The sequence below is a fragment of the Symphalangus syndactylus genome, chromosome 1 (genome assembly GCF_028878055.3).
Source record: "Symphalangus syndactylus isolate Jambi chromosome 1, NHGRI_mSymSyn1-v2.1_pri, whole genome shotgun sequence".
Classification (NCBI taxonomy): Eukaryota; Metazoa; Chordata; class Mammalia; order Primates; family Hylobatidae; genus Symphalangus; species Symphalangus syndactylus.
This window is the reverse complement of record NC_072423.2, coordinates 113,274,329-113,293,806: the sequence shown is the minus strand read 5'-3', so window position 1 is coordinate 113,293,806 and position 19,478 is coordinate 113,274,329. Positions and strand designations below refer to the sequence as shown.

Below are 19,478 nucleotides of genomic sequence, written 5' to 3'. Positions count from 1 at the left end.
GTGGCTCACTGAAACCTCCGCCTCCCAGGTTTAAGCGATTCTCCTGCCTCAGCCTCCCGAGTAGCCTGGGACTACAGGCATGCGCCACCACGCCAGGCTAATTTTTGTATTTTTAGTAGAGATGGGGTTTCAACTTGTTGGCCAGGCTGGTCTTGAACTCCTGACCTCAAGTGATCCTCCCACCTCAGCCTACCCAAATGCTGGGATTACAGGTGTGAGCCACTGCACCTGGCCTTGACCTTGACTCTTAAGAGAAAAAAAAAAAATCCAAACTCATTTTATGAGGCCAGCATAACCCTGATAGCAAAACCTGATGAGAAAATGCTAAGAACAGAAAGTTAAAGATCAATATCCGGCCGGGCACGGTGGCTCACGCCTGTAATCCCAGCACTTTGGGAGGCCGAGGCAGGCGGATCACGAGGTCAGGAGATCGAGACCATCCTAGCTAACATGGTGAAACCCCGTCTCTACTAAAAATACAAAAAAATTAGCTGGGCATGGTAGCGGGCACCTGTAGTCCCAGCTACTTGGGAGGCTGAGGCAGGAGAATGGTGTGAACCCGGGAGGTGGAGCTTGTAGTGAGCCAAGATCGCGCCACTGCACTCCAGCCTGGGCGAGAGTGAGACTCCACCTCAAAAAAAAAAAAAAAAAAAAAAAAAAAAAAGATCAATATCCTCCACAAATACAGACTAAAATAATCCTTTTAAAGTATATTAAACAATCAAATATAGCCAACACATTAAAAAAAAATACAATGTCATCAAATGAGGTAAATTCCAGGAATGCAAAGTTTATTCAACCACTACAAAAATCATACAATTAAATAATATTAACTGATTAAAAGGAGAAATATCATTACATCAGTGGATACTGAAGAACGGTATCAAAATTTGGCATTCATTCATAAAAACTCAGAAAAATCCAGGAAGAAAGCTTCCTGAAATTGATGAAACACCTATTTGTGTGATATCACACACCATGGTAAAATATAAATGTGTTCTTTCGAAGACAGAGAAAAAAGCAAAAAAGTCTGCTTTCTAAACCACTATTAAAAATTATAGTGGAGGTATAACTGGAGGTTTGTGTAATAGAAAATCCTAAGAAATCTACAAAAAAGTGCCAGAATACATGATTTTTAAAAATGCAACAGAATACACGGCCAAAAATTAGGGAATATTAATTCTCTTTCTATATACTAGGAAAAAATAAGTGGAAAAATTTACACTGTCAGTAACAAAAAAAAAGAGATGTAAATTTAACAAAATGTGAAAGACCTCTAGTAAAACATACAAAACACAGAAGAGGAAAAATTACATTAAATGCTGGTGCTAAAACTTACATGGAAAAGCTAAGAGCTATAATAGCAAAAACAATATTGAAAAATGTGAACAAAAGTTGAAGGAGTTTACTCAATTTCAATACTTACTAAAAAAAAAAAAACTATAGTAACTCAGGCCCTGTGGTATTAAGTACAATGAGATGGTTAGAATAGAATACTGAATCTAAATGTAGACATGTGTGATGATTTTCAACAAAGGCACCAAAATAGTTCAATGTGAGTAGTGTCTTTTCAGCAAATGGTATACAAACAACTAAATACCTATGTAGGGAATAAAATTAACTTCGACCCTTAATTCATAACATCCTCAAAAACAACTTTAAATTGGGTCACAGACCTAACTATAAAAGCAGAAGGCATAAGCTTTCTACAAGAAAACACAGAAAAACACATTTGCAACACTAGTGTAGGCAAAAAATTTCTTAGGACACAGGAAAAGTTAAGAGCACCTGTCCTCCAAAAAAAAAGTGTTAAGAAAATGAAAAATCCAAGCAACTGTGAATAGGGGCTTGAACTGGTTATACTTAAATTCAGAAAAATCAAATGCTAAATTTATAAATCCACTAGAAAACAGAAAACCAATAAAAAGGACAAGTACTAATTCTCCTGCTTATTATTATTTTTTATCCTTTAATCCCTCCATCTAGAGGTCAAGAACTGCTTGGGACACTTTCCTTGCATCTTTGTCACCTTTAGTCTTAGTGCTTTAGCCTTCGACCAGACAACACACCATCAGCTGAGTGCAAAATACAGACAGACCAATGCTGATGAGTCTAGCTTCTCCTAGTATTCTTAACTGCCCAGTATGTATATACATATGTATACACATCCAGTGCCCATCTTATACATACGTATATTGCTCCATATGTCTATACATATGTATATTGCCCTATATATCTATACATAGGTATATACGTATATTGCCCTACATGTATATACCTATGTATATACATATATACACCCAGTGCCCATCTTAATTATCAATTGCTCTGTGTTTAGTGTCATATAAATCATACAGACTTATCAATTGCTCTGTTTAGTGCTATATAAACCATATAGTCTTCTCCTATTTTTAACTGTATACTTCCTGAGTTTTAGTAACTCATCTTACTTTTAGATCCAGATGGCTTCCTATATTTTACAAATTTCTCAATAATGAAAAATAATGTTCTGGTTTTCCTAGGCTTTTTTTAAAATACTCTTTTCTGTCTGTCACTGTACAAGTTTAGGGCAGGAGAGATAGTTATATGCTTCATATACATCTTAATTTAAATCCTAGATTTTTTTCTTCTACTTTTTCATTATTTTTCATGCTCACAGAATAGTAAAATAAAAAAGAGATATAATTTACTACAATGCTTCATCTTAGGCTGTTTTGAAGAACTGTAATTCAGCTTCTAATAACCAGAAAAGGTTCTAATTCCTCCTGTTACTTCATTTCAATAAAGTATATTAAAAAAAAAAACCTACTAATAACTTTAATGACTTAGTTTCTAGTCCCCAAATTTTAAATCTCCACTTTCTAGATTCCAGCGAAATTCTATAAACTTGGATGATTAGTATGAGAGCTGTAATTCACCAACTGATATATATAGTCTCTTATTTACAAGCTGCTCCCACAAAGGTGGGTGGAGAAGGCTAATAAACCATAAAACGCCTATCAAAGGTCTTTACTTTTTGAAGTACGCTAGAGCTTATTTTTTGAAAATGTGATCACTGGCTCACTGAGGACACAAACATTTAATGGTCAATAAAAAATATCTTATAAATGTTTAAAGAATATTTTGTTTTTTTTTTTGTTTTTTGGTTTTGTTTTTGTTTTTGAGACTGAGTCTTGCTCTGTCGCCCAGGCTGGAGGTGCAGTGGTATGATCTCAGCTCACTGCAACCTCCGCCTCCTGGGTTCAAATGATTCTTCTGCCTCAGCCTCTGGAGCAGCAGGAATTACAGGCACGCACCACCATGCCTGGCTAATTTCTATATTTTTAGTAGAGATGGGGTTTCACCACATTGGTCAGGCTGGTCTTGAACTCCTGACCTCAAGTGATCTGCCTGCTTTGGTCTCCCCAAGTGCTGGGGTTACAGGTATAAGCCACCACGCCCAGCCCACTTTGAATTTAATTACATTGAATAGAAGTTAGGCCAGAATTTACACAACTGGTAACTAAGGTTCATCAACTTAGAAGAAATTCATTACTGGAGAACTTCAAATTTGCATTCATATAAAGCATTCCCTGGAAATTTCAATAAGTTAAACTATATATAGGTACGTATTCCACTTTTTCATATGAATGTGATTCTGTTGCAATTTAAAAACCATTAATTTTAAAACATTACTAAATTTAAAGATGTTTTTGGTCGCTGTAAGTTTTCTCGATAAAGAGTAAAACTACTCAAATAATTAAAGAAAATTAAAAAAAGATATCCATAAAAGGGACAATCTATTCATACTTGAAAGTCAAGAACGGTGGACCCACAGCAAGCAATGAATCATCCCATGGTATTGCTGAGAATGACTAAATTAAATCTAACACTTTCATGCAGAAGAATACAAACCATTTTTGGGAAGTACTACTTCTTCTATATTGGGTACAGGTGTTGGGTCTTCCATATCCTTAGTTAGATCTTCTTGCTCATCTTCCTCTTTCTGACTTCTGCGCTTCCCATAAAGGCTAGCTTGGCTAAAACATACAAGTATATGAAATATAAACAAGACTGATTATAGCTACTGATAGCAAACAGTTTCTGAGGTTGTACACCTTCATTATTTGTAGAATATATGCTCAAGATCACTTTAAAAGACAAACAGTAGGTCGGTCGCAGTGGCTCATGCCTGTAATCCCAGCACATTGAGAGGCCGAGGCAGGTGGATCACTGAGGTCAGGAATTTGAGACCAGCCTGACCAACATGGCGAATCCCCATCTCTACTGAAAATACAAAAATAGGCCGGGCATGTGGCAGGCGCCTGTAATCCCATCTGCTCAGCAGGCTGAGAGGCAGGAGAATCGCTTGAACCCGGAAGGTGGAGGTTAGAGTGAGCTGAGATGGCGCCAGTGCACTCCCGCCTGGGTGAGAGAGAGAGACTCCATCTAAAAGAATTTTTAAAAATAAAAAAGGCAAACATTAAAAAGAAAAAATTAGATAACTTCCCCCAAATTACATCTAACCAGCCAATAAAACAAAAATAAAAGTTAACAGGCATAAAAAATGGGCAAAAAATCCTACTAGACACTTGTGGGCAGTATCACAAAAGGGACTTAAATTAGTGTAATAAAAGAACAACTGCTAAGGAAATATATATTCTAAGATTATAAGCAATCACATATGTGATCAAAGATATGTACCATTGTGTTTTAATGGCCCTTTTATCATCCAAATATCAGGAACTACAAGTAGAATCCCTAAATATAGTACTAATTCTTTCGTATAAAATCTTCCACTGCTCTTGCACCAAAAATTCAATCAAATAATTATTAATTTTTAAAACTAATAAATGTCAGGGGGCTCAAAAAAAAAAAAAAAAAAAAAAAACCCAGTAATGATTCTTTACCTTTAGGGATTACAAGGGATATAGGACAGAAATCTTTACCTCACATAACATGATTCATACAAACACAGAGAAATACGACAGAAGTATTATATTTCAGTGCAGAGAAAAGAATAAAGGTACCAAGAAAATACATCATAGAGAGGTTGTAAGGATTGAAGGTCAGAGTTAAGCTGAACCTTGAGAACTGTTTAACAATTCACTAAGAGGTAAGGGCTGGGTGTGGTGGCTCATGCCTGTAATCCCAGAGCATTGGAAGGCCAAGGCAGAAGAATTGCTTGAGGCCAGGAGTTCAAGACCAGCCTCGGAAACAGAGCAAGACCCCATCTCTACCAAAAAAACAAAAAATTGAAATTTTAAGACAGGGTCTCAATCTGTTGTCCAAGCTGGAATGCAGTGGTGCAATCACAGGTCACTGCATCCTTGAACTCCTCAGCTCAAGTGATCCTCCTGCCTCAGGCTCCTGAGTAGCTGAGACTATAGGTGCACACCATCATGCCCGGACTATTTTTCTTTTTTTAATTTATTCTAGATACAGGGTTTCACTATGTTGCCTCAGGTGATCTCAAACTTAAGCCATCCTCCCACCTTGGCCTCCCAAAGTGCTGGGATTGCAGGCATGAGCCACTGGCTCCTGGCCCAAAAAGTTTTGTTTTCTTTTCGTTTTGGTGGGGGCGGGGGTAGGAGACAGTCATGCTCTGTTGCCCAGGCTGGAGAGAAGTGGCACTATCTCAGCCCACTGCAACCTCTTCCTTCCCAGGTTCAAGCAATTCTCATGCCTCAGCCTCCCCAGTATCTGGGATTACAAAGGCGCTCAATCACGCACCAGCTAATTTTTTTTGTATTTTTAGTAAAGATGGGGTTTCACCATGTTGCCCAGACTGGTCTCTAACTCCTGAGCTCAGGCAATCTGCCCACCTTGGCCTCCCAAAGTGCTAGGATTACAGGCATGGGCCATCACGCCCAGCCTCCAAAAAGTTTTTAATGCTAAGCCAGGCATGGTGGCACGCACCTGTAGTCCTAGCCACTGAGGAGGACTGCTTGACCTCAGGGTTTTAAGGTTACATGATTGCACCACTGCATTCTAGCCTTTATTCTGCATCCAGAAGCATTGTCTTGTTTTAATTATTATTTTTATTCATTTATTCCTCAGCAGATGTTATTATACTAATTTAAACCCCTAATTTATTTGTTATCATTTTTTATTTTTTTCTGCCAAAGAGCAAGATCTTGTCTGGCAAAAATAAATAAATAAAATAATAAAGAAAGACAATGCTTCAGGATGTAGAATAATGGCCAAAAGGTATAAGAAAAGAAAAACACACTTGCTTTGGGAAGTACTGGGTAGCAATCTAAAGTGCACTGTGAAGTGAGAGTGGAAATGGAGAAAAAGCTGTCTGAAACAGCATGCTGGGCCAGCCTGAGTTCTACAGTGTAGAAAGAATGCTCAAAGTTCCCTTTGAGGGATGACATACTGGCTTAGGTTGAATAGGATACATAAAGTAAAATTTTTTTCTGAATAAAAATCACATGATGAGTTTTTTTTTTTGAGATGGAGTCTTGCTCTGTCGCCCAGGCTAGAGTACAGTGGCGCGATCTCAGCTCACTGCAAGCTCCGCCTCCCGGGTTCATGCCATTCTCCTGCCTCAGCCTCCTGAGTAGCTGGGACTACAGGCGCCCGCCACCACACCTGGCTAATTTTTTTTTGTATTTTTAGTAGAGACGGGGTTTCACCGTGTTAGCCAGCATGGTCTCGATCTCCTGACCTCGTGATCCGCCCGTCTCGGCCTCCCAAAGTGCTGGGATTACAGACGTGAGCCACTGCACCCGGCCTTTATTTTTTTTTTAAGCAAAAGGAAGCAAAGTACACTCGGAAGAGGGCCAAGCAGGCAACTTGAAAGACAAGTGCTGCATGATGATTTTTTAAAAGTCTATAAACCTAAAGGCAGCAGAGAGATAAAATACTTAAAGGGGAAGACATACAGTGCAGATGAATGAAACAAAAGTTGAGAAAACAGATTTCAAAATATTTTCTAAGTATATTTTCAACATAATTCTAAGGAGAAATGTAAAATGAGAAAAGGCGTGGTCATTACAAGGCAAATGTATTCCATTAATGTACATGCATACATATATTTTAGAAGAACTCAATCTGGTACGCATTATATTCAGAGTAGAGGGTACATGTTACCACTGTGAGCCTCAAGCCTCCTAGAGATCACATCTTGGTTCAATAACCACTGGTGTCCTAGCACCCCGTTTTATCTCATTATAGTTGACAGTGCTCTCCCTGCAAAGATCTCATGTAGCTCCAAAATCTCTGAACAGCAACAACAATATTCAGATTAGAAATGTAAGAAACAGGCCAGGTGTGGCGGCTCACGCAAATAATCCCAACACTTTGGGAGGCTGAGGTGGAAGGATTGCTTGGGACCAGGAGTTCAAGACCAGTGTGGATAGCAAGACAAGACACTACCTCTACAAAAAATACAAAAATTAGCTGGGTGTGATATTGCGCACCTGTAGTCTCAGCTACTCAAGAGGCTGAGGTAGGAGAATTGCCTGAGCTCAGGAGATGGAGGCTGCAGTGGGCCAAGATCACACCACTGTGCTCCAGTCTGGGCAACAGAGCAAGACCCTGTCTCAAAAAAAAAAAAGATGAAATGTTAAATATATATAAAAAGAATGTAGGCCAGGCACGGTGGCTCATGACCCTGTCTCAAAAAAAAAAGATGAAATGTTAAACATATATAAAAGGAATGTATGCCAGGCACGGTGGCTCACGCCTGTAATCCCAGCACTTTGGGAGGCCGAGGCGGGTGGATCACGAGGTCAGGAGATCGAGACCATCCTGGCTAACATGGTGAAACCCTGTCTCTACTAAAAATACAAAAAAATTAGCTGGGCGTGGTGGCGCGAGCCTGTAGTCCCAGCCACTCGGGAGGCTGAGGCAGGACAATCGCTTCAACATGGGAGGCAGAGATTGCAGTGAGCTGAGATTGTGCCACTGCACTCCAGCCTGGCAACAGAGCGAGAATCTGTCTCAAAAAAAAAAAAAAAAAAAAAAGGAACTATAAAAAATAGTTACCCCAGAAACAGCTAACGAAAAATCTATTTTTATAATTTCAATTTTCATGTCATAATACGTGTGGACTCAAAAACTAAGTTTTTAAAGGTTTTTTGATGACTGTAACTTGCTTAATAATATATGAAACTAAGAGGTTTTTAAATGTCCCTAAAGACTTCTGTTAGTAAGAGTGTTGTCATAACTACCCTTCAGGAAGTAATACTATTCAAGGCATGTTCTGGGAACAGAAATGCCAACTAGGGTAGAGAGGAAAGTGTATATAAGGAAGCTGCAGGAGAGATGTCAATTGTGTCTTTACACTTCAATCAACATCCAAAAAGTTGACTGTCACATGAAAATAATCAATTTACAAACCATAATTGTCTTGCTAAGTCTAAACAATAAAAATTATAATGAAAATATTTTAAGCTAGGCAAACCAGAATTTATGTATCTTAATATATACCAATTAATTATTAAGTACTATTTACCATTTATTAAGTGTGTATTTAAGGCCAGGCAATGTGCAAAGGCTTTAGTCTCATTTAACCCTCAAAACCATCTATTTAGTAGAAATCATAATCCTCATTCAACCAAAGCTCACTAAGTACAAAAGTGTAGCTCTGAACCAGGCATTGTACTGCCATGCTTTGCAGAACATCAAGCAGCCACATATTCATCTCTTCTATGAGCTTATTTGATCACAAATGGGACAAGCGGTAAAATCAGAAAAGGAGACACTAAACATGGTGAATATAATGTCTTAAACTCCTTACCAGTCATGCTTCTCAATATTTAGATACAAAAAAAAAAAAAAAAAATCCAAGTGATTCTCCAGCCTCAGCCTCCCGAGTAGCTGGGACAACAGGCGCGCACCACCATGCCCAGCTAATTTTTATATTCTTAGTAGAGACAAGGTTTCACCATGTTGGCCAGGCTGGTTTTGAACTCCTGACCTCAGTTGATCTGCCCGCCTTGGCCTCCCAAAGTGCTGGGATTATAGGTGTAAGCCACCGCGTCCGGCCTGTTTTAATGCCCTTTAAATCATGTACTAGTTCTTACCCTTTCTTCCCACTCTTCTTCCGTGATTCTGTTGGTGTCGGAGGGGGAGGCGAAGGCGAATGTTTCCTCTTTCGAGCATTAGCTGATGCTTTTCTATCTCTTCTTTCTGGACTTCTGACTGGCTAGGAAGAAGTAAATGGAAATAAGTATCAGCTATCTTTGCTCCTCAGTTTCTACAAATCCTTGGCAAAAGGTGAGTCTCCACACACAAAGACAACAGCATATCCTTAGTTCAGAGCAAATAAAAAGAATATCATTAATCATCCAGGAACACCAGTAATCAAGAAACTTTCCTTGACCTTTCAGGTGATATATATCATCAATGGAAATATCGGCTATCAGTTATTCAAACTATGCTACAACAGACATGCTGAAACCCTGCACAACTAAAAACTGCTACTGTTCACATTCTATATTTTGAGGTGGGAAATGTATTTCAATAACTACTGGAAAAATATGAAATACACTCTATTAAACTGACAAAATGCAAAGACAGGCCAAAGGATCCTGTGAAAATGGAGCATTATAGGAATTATTCTTAATCCCTAAAATAAACAGAAGATAACTTTATGTCATAAGAAATGTTAAGCAAGATGGCAACATGATTTAAAAGTCAATCTCTAGGCCGGGTACCGTGGCTCATGCCTGTAATCTCAGCACTTTGGGAAGCCGAGGCGGGAAGATCACTTGAGGCAAGGAGTTCAAGACCAACCTCTCCAACACAGGGAAAGCCCATCTCTACTAAAAATACAAAAAATTAGCTGGGTATAGCGGAGCATGCCTGTACTCCCAGCTACTCAGGAAGCTGAGACATGAGAACTGCTTGAACCCGGTAGGCGAAGGTTGCACTGAATCGTGACCATGTCACTGCACTCCAGCCTAGGTGACAGAGTAAGACTGTCTCAAAGAAGGGAAAAAAAGTCAACCTTTGTAAGTAAAAACTATCCCAGCTTGCAAATGATAAAATTTTATACATAAAAAAAGCTTCCAAACCTAATGAACAAGTTCAGGAAAGTTGCAAGACATTAAGATCAACATACAAAAGTAAGCCTGCAAACAGTAACTACCAATTTAATAAAATACACTATCATAAAGCAAAAACACCTAAATAATCAGTACTAGATTAGGTAAAAGCATCAGAGGCGTAAGTAAATAATCTAAAATTAAAACATCAATTAGGCTGGTCACGGTGGTTCACACCTGTAATCCCAGCACTTTGGGAGGCCGAGGCGGGGGGAATGCTTGAGCCCAGGAGTTCAAGACCAGCCTGGGAAACAGAGTAAGACCCTGTCTCTACAAAAACAAACAAAAACAAGTTAGCTGGGTGTAGGGGTGTGCGTCTGTGGCCCGAATTACTCAGAATACTGAGCCAGGAGGATAGTTTGTGCTCAGGAGGTCAAGGTGACAGTGTGCTATGATCGCAACACCGCACTTCAGCCTAGGCGATAGAATGAGATTCTGTCTCATGCTAAAATGAAAAAATCCATGAATTAAACATTAATTTTCTCTGTTGCCATCTTACTCCTTACAACTGTATTTCCATTAAGAAGCTCCATAGCATCAAACTGAGAAGCTTAAACACCTTATGAGTATGTAATAGCAGTTTGAAAAAAATCTAAAGGATATACACCTTTGAATGATACAGTAAATCTGAAGTTGAATTTTTTTCTCTTTTTTTTTTTTTTTGAGACAGGGTCTCACTCTGACACCCAGGCTGGAGTGCAGTGGCGCAATCTCAGCTCACTGCAACCTCCACCACCCAAGTTCAAGTGACTATGGATCACTGCAGCCTTAACCTCCTGGGCTCAATTGATACCCCTCACCTCAGCCTCCCATGTAGCTGGGACTACATTTGCACACCACCGTGCCCAGCTAATTTTTGTATTTTTTGCAGAGACAGGGTATTGCCATGTTGCCCAAGCTAGTCTCGGACTCCTGGGCTCAAGCAAACCACCTACCCTGGCCTCCCAAAGTACTGGAATTACAGGCGTGAGCCACAATGCCCAACCCTAAATTTTTTAACAAATATCCATTTTTATATAACCTCCTAAAAATAAATGAATAAAAAACAAACTAAATCTGAACAGAAATGGGTATGAACTGGCCAGTTAAATAATGTAATGTTGAAATTGGAATATTCCTAATGACAAAAAAGCCTTGGATTAAAATATATTCAGGGAAAGCAAATATGTAAGTATATCTTCTGGAAAGGTTAAAATAAGAGAATATGAAGAGTCATCAGCACCACAAGACAGCGGTGGGAAAAAAAAATTTGAATAGTCCAATTCCAAAACAAACACCAACCAACCATAAGTAAAAAGGTATGACAAAGACTCAACTGTAAAACATTTTTCTTTTCTTTTTTTTTCTCTAATTTTTTTTATCAGTTGAAGAGACTAGGTTTTGCTACATTGCCCAGGCTGGTCTCAAACTTCTGGGCTCAAACAATCCTCCCACCTCGGCCTCCGAAAGTGCTGGGATTACAGGTGTGAGCCACTGGGCCAAGTCATTTAATATTTTTGTTACCTAATATTTTCCTAAAAATTGGCAAGGCATGGTGGCTTATACCTGTAATCCCAGCATTTTGGGAGGCCAAGGCGGGTGGATCAACTGAGGTCAGAAGTTCAAGATCAGCCTGGCCAACATAGTGAAACCCCATATCTACTGAAAATACAAAAATTAGCCAGGTGTGGTGGCACGTGCCTGTAATCCCACGTACTTGGGAAGCTGAGGCAGGAGAATTACTTGAACCCAGGAGGCAGAGATTGCATTCAGCCAAGATCATTCCAATGCACTCCAGCCTGGGCAATAGAACAAGACCCCTTGTCAAGGAAAAAAAAAAAAATTAATGTGAAAAACAGTTAAGGTTTTCATAGTAAAGTCACAGCACTGAAATAGGTATGAAAGTACTATACTCTGTATGTCAGTGGTTCAAAGAATATCCATCTCTAAGATTTTTCAATAAAGTAAAACAGGCCAGGCGCGGTGGCTCACGCCTGTAATCCCAGCACTTTGGGAGGCCAAGGCAGGCAGATCACCTGAGGTTAAGAGTTCAAGACCAGCCTGGCCAACATGGTGAAACCCCGTTTCTACTAAAAATACAAAAATTAGCCAGATGTGGTGGCGCATGCTTGTAGTCCCAACTAATTGGGAGGCTGAGGCAGGAGAATCACTTGAACCCAGGAGGTGGAGGTTGCAGTGAGCCGAGATCACGCCACTGCACTCCAGCCTGGACAATAAAGTGAGAATCTGCCTCAAAAAATAAATAAATAAATAAATAATAAAAGTAAAACAATACCCCAAGAAAAAGAACCAGAAGTCTCTAAAAGCTATCACAAACCCAATACTAACACATCTTCTTCTCAGTGTCAAGTCGTCTTCTAGTGACACCTACCACACAAATTGTGCCTTCCACAAGTTGTGCCTTACAAGGAATCATGGGTAAATATCTAAGCAATTGAACGTCTTAAAAGATTAAATGATATAAAATGTCAAGTCATCCACCCTCAGAAAAGCGGATTGAACTATAACTGTTAAGATGTTTAAGGCCTGTACTTTACACTAACTACCATCTGTGGATTAACAGTTATTTAAGAATATTAAACAGATCGGGTGTGGTGGCTCATGCCTGTAATCCCAGCACTTTGAGAGGCCAAGGCAGTCTGATCACCTGAGGTCAGGAGTTTGAGACCAGCCTGGCCAAAATGGAGAGAACCTGTCTCTACTAAAAATGCAAAAATTAGCCAGGTATGGTGGCAAGCACCTATAATCCCAGCTACTCGGGAGGCTTGAGGCAGGAGAATCGCTTCAATCCAAGAGGCAGAGGTTGCAGTGAGCCGAGATTGTGCCACTGCACTCCAGCCTGGGCAACAGAGCAAGACTCTGTCTCAAAAAGTATATATACATATTAAACAAAATGAGTTTTGCATAGGAAAACCAACAGCTACATTAAATTCTGCTGTGACATTACACTTCAGATCTAGTGGGCAAAATCAGCTACACCACTACCCTTCTGCGTGGGCCACTTTAAATCTTAATAACCTTTTAAGATTTTCATACCACTTTTTGGGAGGTTATTGCTTCTGAGATGGCTGTTACAGCCACTTTGGAATTTTCACCTGATGGCACATCAGCCATCAGGTAGATGTGAAAGTTCCTAAGTGGTTTGTATATGACAGCTTACTGATGAAGATTTAATAACATTTAGGCCAAGAAGACAGACTTAATGGTGAGAAACCGTGCCAAAGAAAATACCTCTTCATTCTTGGTTGAAATCCGCTGACGAAAACTCACAGGCTTCCTATTTTCATCCACCTCATAATCCTCCTCATTCATCCATTCATTGAAAATATCAGTGTCCAAAATCCATTTCACGTGAACCTAAAACCACATCAAAGCATGAATATCTACATAAATAACAAAAAATCACTCAAGGTTTTACAGTATTGAAAAGGAAACAAGCTAATTTATTTTCAAAGCCTCAAATGCATAAAACATAATGTAATACTACTAATGATATGAGTTGTAATTTAATCATCTCAATTTTTATTCCATATTAAAGAGAACAAGAAAGTATCGGTAATTTATACTAGACCCAGATTTTGATAGCAAAGTCCCTCAAATTTGTTTTGCTTAATCATTTCATCCTTATGTTCATGAAAATCACTGATAAAAACATTGAACAGCACAGAGCCAAAATCAGTCACTGCTTTAGGCACAAAGGATGTCTCTGAGTTTATCAACACTCTAAGTGTTGATGACAGAGCACACTCGCAGAGGCCTATCACCTGCCCCATCAAGTACACATGGTGCTCTACAGAGATCTTTCAGGGAGAGCCAAGGCTGAGGTAGGGATGGAAAAGTGACAGTCAGATGGTGGGTTCTTCCCAGTCCTTTATATGGCCACCTCCCTTGTTTAATTTCATGCTTCTGAGTAAGAAGAAAATGAAAGTTCGTGCGGATGTTGTACAAATGTAGATGTATATATACATATAGATACATATTTAAACCACAGGCCTAACCCATATAACATTCCATATTATCCAACAGTATTTCTCAATGGTGGCACAACTGGAATTTGACATTAGGCAATTCTTCCCTGTACAGAAAAACTCAAGTCATGTGGAGGTTTGAATTGGAGTAGTGTTGGTTGAAATGAACATGTTCAGTCAAGAACAGATTACAATTATGAAGCCTTCCTAGAACACTGTAAAAACAAGATACACTGTGGCAATGACTAGAAAACAATATGAACTTCCTAGTAATTTGTCAATCTAAACTCCCTGTTTTCAAAGAGCTACTAAACTGGTTATTTGGGATATGCCTTTCAAGTACCTTGAGTTAAGAATGATACCCATCTGACTACACGCCTCCTCTCCCTTGAAAACTATAGTTACACAGTAATATACACAAACAGCAAATTAACAGCCTGTCCAAGACAAATAAAGCCTCCAATAATGTAACCTGAAAAGACTCCTAAATGGACAAACTATGGGAAGAGTGTATAAACAGAGCAGTATAAATAGAGCAGTATAAATAGAGTGTATAGGCCGGACGTGGTGGCTCATGCCTGTAATCCCAGCACTTTGGGAGGCCAAGGCAGGCAGATCACCCGAGGTCGGGAGTTCAAGACCAGCCTGACCAACATGGAGAAACCCCGTCTCTACTAAAAATACAAAAATTAGCTAAGGTGGTGGCGCATGCCTGTAATCCCAGCTACTTGGGAGGCTGAGGCAGGAGAATCGCTTGAACCCCGGAGGTGGAGGTTGCGGTGAGCCAAGATCACGCCATTGCACTCTAGCCTGGGCAACAAGAATGAAGCTCTGTCTCAAAATAAGTAAATAAATAAATAAATAGAGTGTATAAATAGAGCCTTAAGCTAGTTAGAAAAAAATAGGACTGTGCTAAATAAAAGGGTTAATTAACTGATAGTTCAGAAAATTAGAAAATAGTCAAAATAGTGTTTTCCAAAGTGTGAGAAACATGTGTATACATTGCTTCCTTTTTTTTTTTTAAAAAGAGCTCAATTTTCACACTGATAATCCTTTAACTACTGAGAAATCCTTGAAAGAAACCCTTTCTCCTGAGAAAGAATGTTAGAAAAGTATGTGACAGCTAACAACTGTTTGTGTCAGGCACTATGCTGAACATCTTACGTGTATAATCTCATTTAACCCTCCTACGCACGGTGAAATAATGCAGTTATTATACTCTCTGGCTTTCCAAATCAGAAAATTGGGGTAAACAGTTTTAGTAAGCTGACTAGTTACACTCCCAGTGAGAGGCAAAACTTGGATTTGCACTAAGTTCTCCCTGAGCTCTCAAGTCCTATGCTTTATTATCTCTCTCATAAAAAATACCTTCATGTCAAAATAATACAAAAGTCTATGTGTCCTTGCGTAAAACTATTAACTTCTGGAGCCTAGTTTCCTTCCTAATGTGATACCATAGTTAAGTCATCATTCCCAGTTCTGATACTATAATGTACAGGGAAATAGATGTCTAAAAATCCTTCAGTAGTACTTCACAACATTACATGGCTCATGAGTCATATGGCTTACTCCTTTACTATTAGATGATAGTGTAATTTCAACATTTAATTTCCAAAAATAGTTAAAAACAGAAAAATCTGGGCCAGGCGCAGTGGCTCACGCCTGTAATCCCAGCACTTTGGGAGGTTGAGGCGGGCAGATCACAAGGTCAGGAAATCGAGACCATCCTGGCTAACACAGGGAAACCCCGTCTCTACTAAAAGAAAAAAAAAAAGAAAGAAAAATCAGCCGGGCGTGGTGGCGGGCGCCTGTAATCCCAGCTACTCAGAAGGCTGAGGCAGGAGAATGGTGTGAACCTGGGAGGTGGTGCTTGCCGTGAGCCGAGATCGCGTCACTGCACTCCAGCCTGGGCGACAGAGCCAGACTCTGTTTCAAATAAATAAATAAATAAATAAATAAATAAATAAAAGATAAATCTGGAAGAAGGGTACAAAGTAGTGCTTTGTTTTGTACTACTCTTGCAACTTGTAAAATTAATTTTTTTGTTTTGAGACAGGGTCTTAACTTGTTACAAAGGCTGGAGTGAAGTGGTTGCAATCATGGCTTCACTGCAGCCTCAACCTCCTCAGCTCAAGCAATCCTTCTGCCTCAGCCTTCCATGTAGCTAGGACTATAGGGCACTTGACATTATGCTCAGATAATTTTTTTTTTTTTGGTAGCTCAGGCTGTTCAAGCAATCCTCCTGCCTTAGCCTCCCAAAGTGTTGTTATTACAGGTGTGAGCCACCATGCCCCACAAACTTTATTTCCACATCAAAAGTTGATTAACAAGTCAATGTATGGACTCTCATTACATTATGGTAGAAATGATTAATAAAGTTAAGTCTATATCATTCTAAAAGTCACACAGGCACTGCTTCCAAGCTTCCCAAATAACATCATCAGTGATGTTCAACTTCTACTCCTCACACTCCTCTCTCACAAACCACAATCTGACCTGCCTTCGGATTCTCCTCAAACATCAAGCACTGCAGACATTTCATCTAAGACCTAGATAATAAAGTCTTCATGGCTGTGCGTATCTCGTAAATGGATGACAGGAAAGGGAAACCAACATTCTGTATCTCCTTGGAGAGACTGCTACAGAAAACAGCTGAGAAGAGCTATTAGATTATTATAAGAATTTTTTTGGCCAGGCACAATGGCTTACACCTGTAATCCCAGCACTTTGGGAGGCTGAGGCAGGCGGATCAGCTGAGGTCAGCAGTTTGAGGCCAGCCTGATCAACCCAGTAAAACTCCGTCTCTACTAAAAATACAAACATCAGCCGAACGTGGTGGCGCGTGCCTGTAGTCCTAGCTACTTGGGAGGTTGACGCATGAGAATCACTTGAACCCGGGAGGTGGAGGTTGCAGTAAGCCAAGATCGCACCACTCCACTCTAGCCTGCGCGACAGAGTGAGATGCCATCTCAGAAAAATTTTAAGAAGATTATTATAAGATTTTTTTTTGTTAAATCATTTACCTTCCATGGCTTTTCTGGAATTGGTGGATCTTCAATTTCAGCATCAACATCATTACTATGGACCCAAGTATCATAGCTATAAAGGAATCAAAACGAGAAAAACAAATTAGAGTCAAAGGTAATTCATTAGAAAGACTTATAAATAATAAGAACATGTTTTAGAAATACTACTAAAATCCCAGCCTGGTCAACACGGTGAAACCGCGTCTCTACCAAAAAATACAAAAATTAGCCGGGCATAGTGGGATGTGACTGTAGTCCCCACTACCCAGGAAGCTGAGGTGGAAGAATCGTTTGAACCCAGGAGGCAGAGGTTGCAGTGAACCGAGATCACGCCACTACACTTTAGTCTAGGCAACAGAGTGATACCCTATCTCGAAACAAAACAAAGCAAAAAACTAAAAGAAATACTACTAAAATCTATTAATAGCAACTTATCAGACACTTTCGTCTTTACTATTCTGCCAAGAAAGCTCCTCTGTAGAGGTCACCAGTAACGTATATATTGCTAAACCTGAAGTTCAAGACTAAGACCAAAAAATTTTAAACAGCTGCTTGCTCTTTCCTCAAAGCATTTCCCTCACTTGGCTACCAAGAAAGTACTATCACCTGATAGTCCTTATACTCACCAACCTCTCTTCAGTTTCCATGTCAGTTTATGTCTTAGTCCCAAATGTCTTCAACTTTCAGAAGTTCCTGGGTTCAGTTTTTGGAAAAATCCTTCTCTCTTGCTAATTTCATTCATTCCTATAACTTCGAATATACACTGATGACTTCAAATTTTATATCAGCACTCTCCTATGTATTCTGAACTCATAAATCCAACAGCCAACTCCACATCTTCTTGCGTAGAACGTCTAACAAGCCTTCCAAACCTAACACTCAAAGCTCAACTTGTAATGCTACCCTGGCCCCAGAGATGTACTCTAGCCAATCATTTCCATTTCAGTAATGACAACTTTATCTTTCCTGCTGTTCAGGCCAAAATACTTGGAAACAGCCTTGATTCCATTCTCAAGCACATCCTGTAATCAAACCAACTGCAAATGTGACCAGCTCTAACTTCAAAAGTATGTCTAGAATCTATCTAATTCTTACCCCTCCACTCTGCTCACTGGTTTTCCTGCTTCTGCCATTGGTCTCTTGGTCTCTCAAGAGTTAATTTTTCACATAGCAACCATAGTGATCTTTTTGAAAACTAAGTCAGTCCACATTACTCCACTGATCCAACCCTTCCAACAGCTCTCACCCAATCAGAGTGAAAGTAAAAAACCTAACGATGGCTTGCCATGGCTTCAAGATCTAATTATCTGACAGAGACTCTGATCCCATCTCCTGTTCTTCTCTCCTTACTCATGTTATATTTGAGCCACACAGGCTTTGATAACATTATTCCAACATGCCCTACTAAGCCTGCATACACTCTACACAGATTGCTCCCTCACTGTCCAGATATCCATATAGCTTACTCTCATTTCTTCACATCTCTTTGCTCAAGAAGTCTCTTTATCAACAAGCTCTAACTTACTGACATAAATCAGGCCACCTAACTCCAACAAAATCATAAAATAGGCACAAAATTTTTTACCAAAATAAAACACTGTGAATATCACTATACTGACCAGTAAACTATGAAACCAAATGACATCTAGTATGATGACAAGTATCGGCTTCCTTTTAGTCACCATTCAGAAGTCAGTTCAAAAGAATATGGAACCTGGCCAGGCGCAGTGGCTCACGCCTGTAATTCCAGCACTTTGGGAGGCCAAGGCAGTGGATCACCTGAGGTATAAGGAGTTCAAGACCAGCCTGGCCAACATGGCGAAATCCCGTTTCTATTAAAAAATACAAAAATTAGCAGGGAGTTGTGGTGTGCACCTGTAATCTCAGCTACTTGGGAGGCTGAGGCAGGAGAATCACATGAACCTGGGAGGCGGAGTTTGCAGTGAGCTTAGATTGCACCACTGCACTCCAGCCTGGGGGTGAGAGTGAGACTCCGTCTCAAAAAAAAAAAAAAAAAAAAAAAAAAAAAACACCGAACCTTATACTCTTCCAGTCTTGATTAGAAATTGAAATGTGGGCAGAAGTGAGGGCACAGGCCATAGTTAATTTTTAAAAAGTGAATTAACAAGACCCCTTGAGAAAACAAGACCTGAGCCAGCTGCCACATCTTATTCGATACATAAGGAAAAAGTGAGCAAACAGGCTATATGGTCTTAAAATGTATTATTTTGGAATTTATACCAACTCTATACTTACGTAGCTTGTCATCATAAATTTAAGTTTCCACTGAAGGGTTTCAAAGGGCAAACCTCTTTCCTATATAGTTGCTGAAATATTAAAAGGTGTTTTTGGATGCAAGGACTACTGACTTGAAGCCTTTAGACTGGGAGTGCTTTACAGACAGAACTTATTCAAATGATGTTTTAAAAATAAGCTGGGCCTAGTGA

General features: G+C 39.5%; 1 protein-coding gene across 6 annotated transcripts in view; it reads right to left on the bottom strand.

Annotated features, from left to right (window-relative positions):
• SMARCC1 (SWI/SNF related, matrix associated, actin dependent regulator of chromatin subfamily c member 1) overlaps positions 1 to 19,478 on the bottom strand; it is a 203,364-nt gene that overhangs the window by 111,296 nt on the left and 72,590 nt on the right. For all 6 annotated transcript variants that reach the window (XM_055279147.2, XM_063609526.1, XM_063609529.1 and 3 more), the window contains 4 exons: positions 17,029 to 17,104; positions 13,269 to 13,394; positions 9,015 to 9,136; positions 3,895 to 4,019 (listed from right to left, as the gene is read on the bottom strand). In XM_055279147.2, the coding sequence (XP_055135122.1) occupies positions 3,895 to 4,019; positions 9,015 to 9,136; positions 13,269 to 13,394; positions 17,029 to 17,104 (449 nt within the window). The remainder of the gene's footprint in view (positions 1 to 3,894; positions 4,020 to 9,014; positions 9,137 to 13,268; positions 13,395 to 17,028; positions 17,105 to 19,478) is intronic.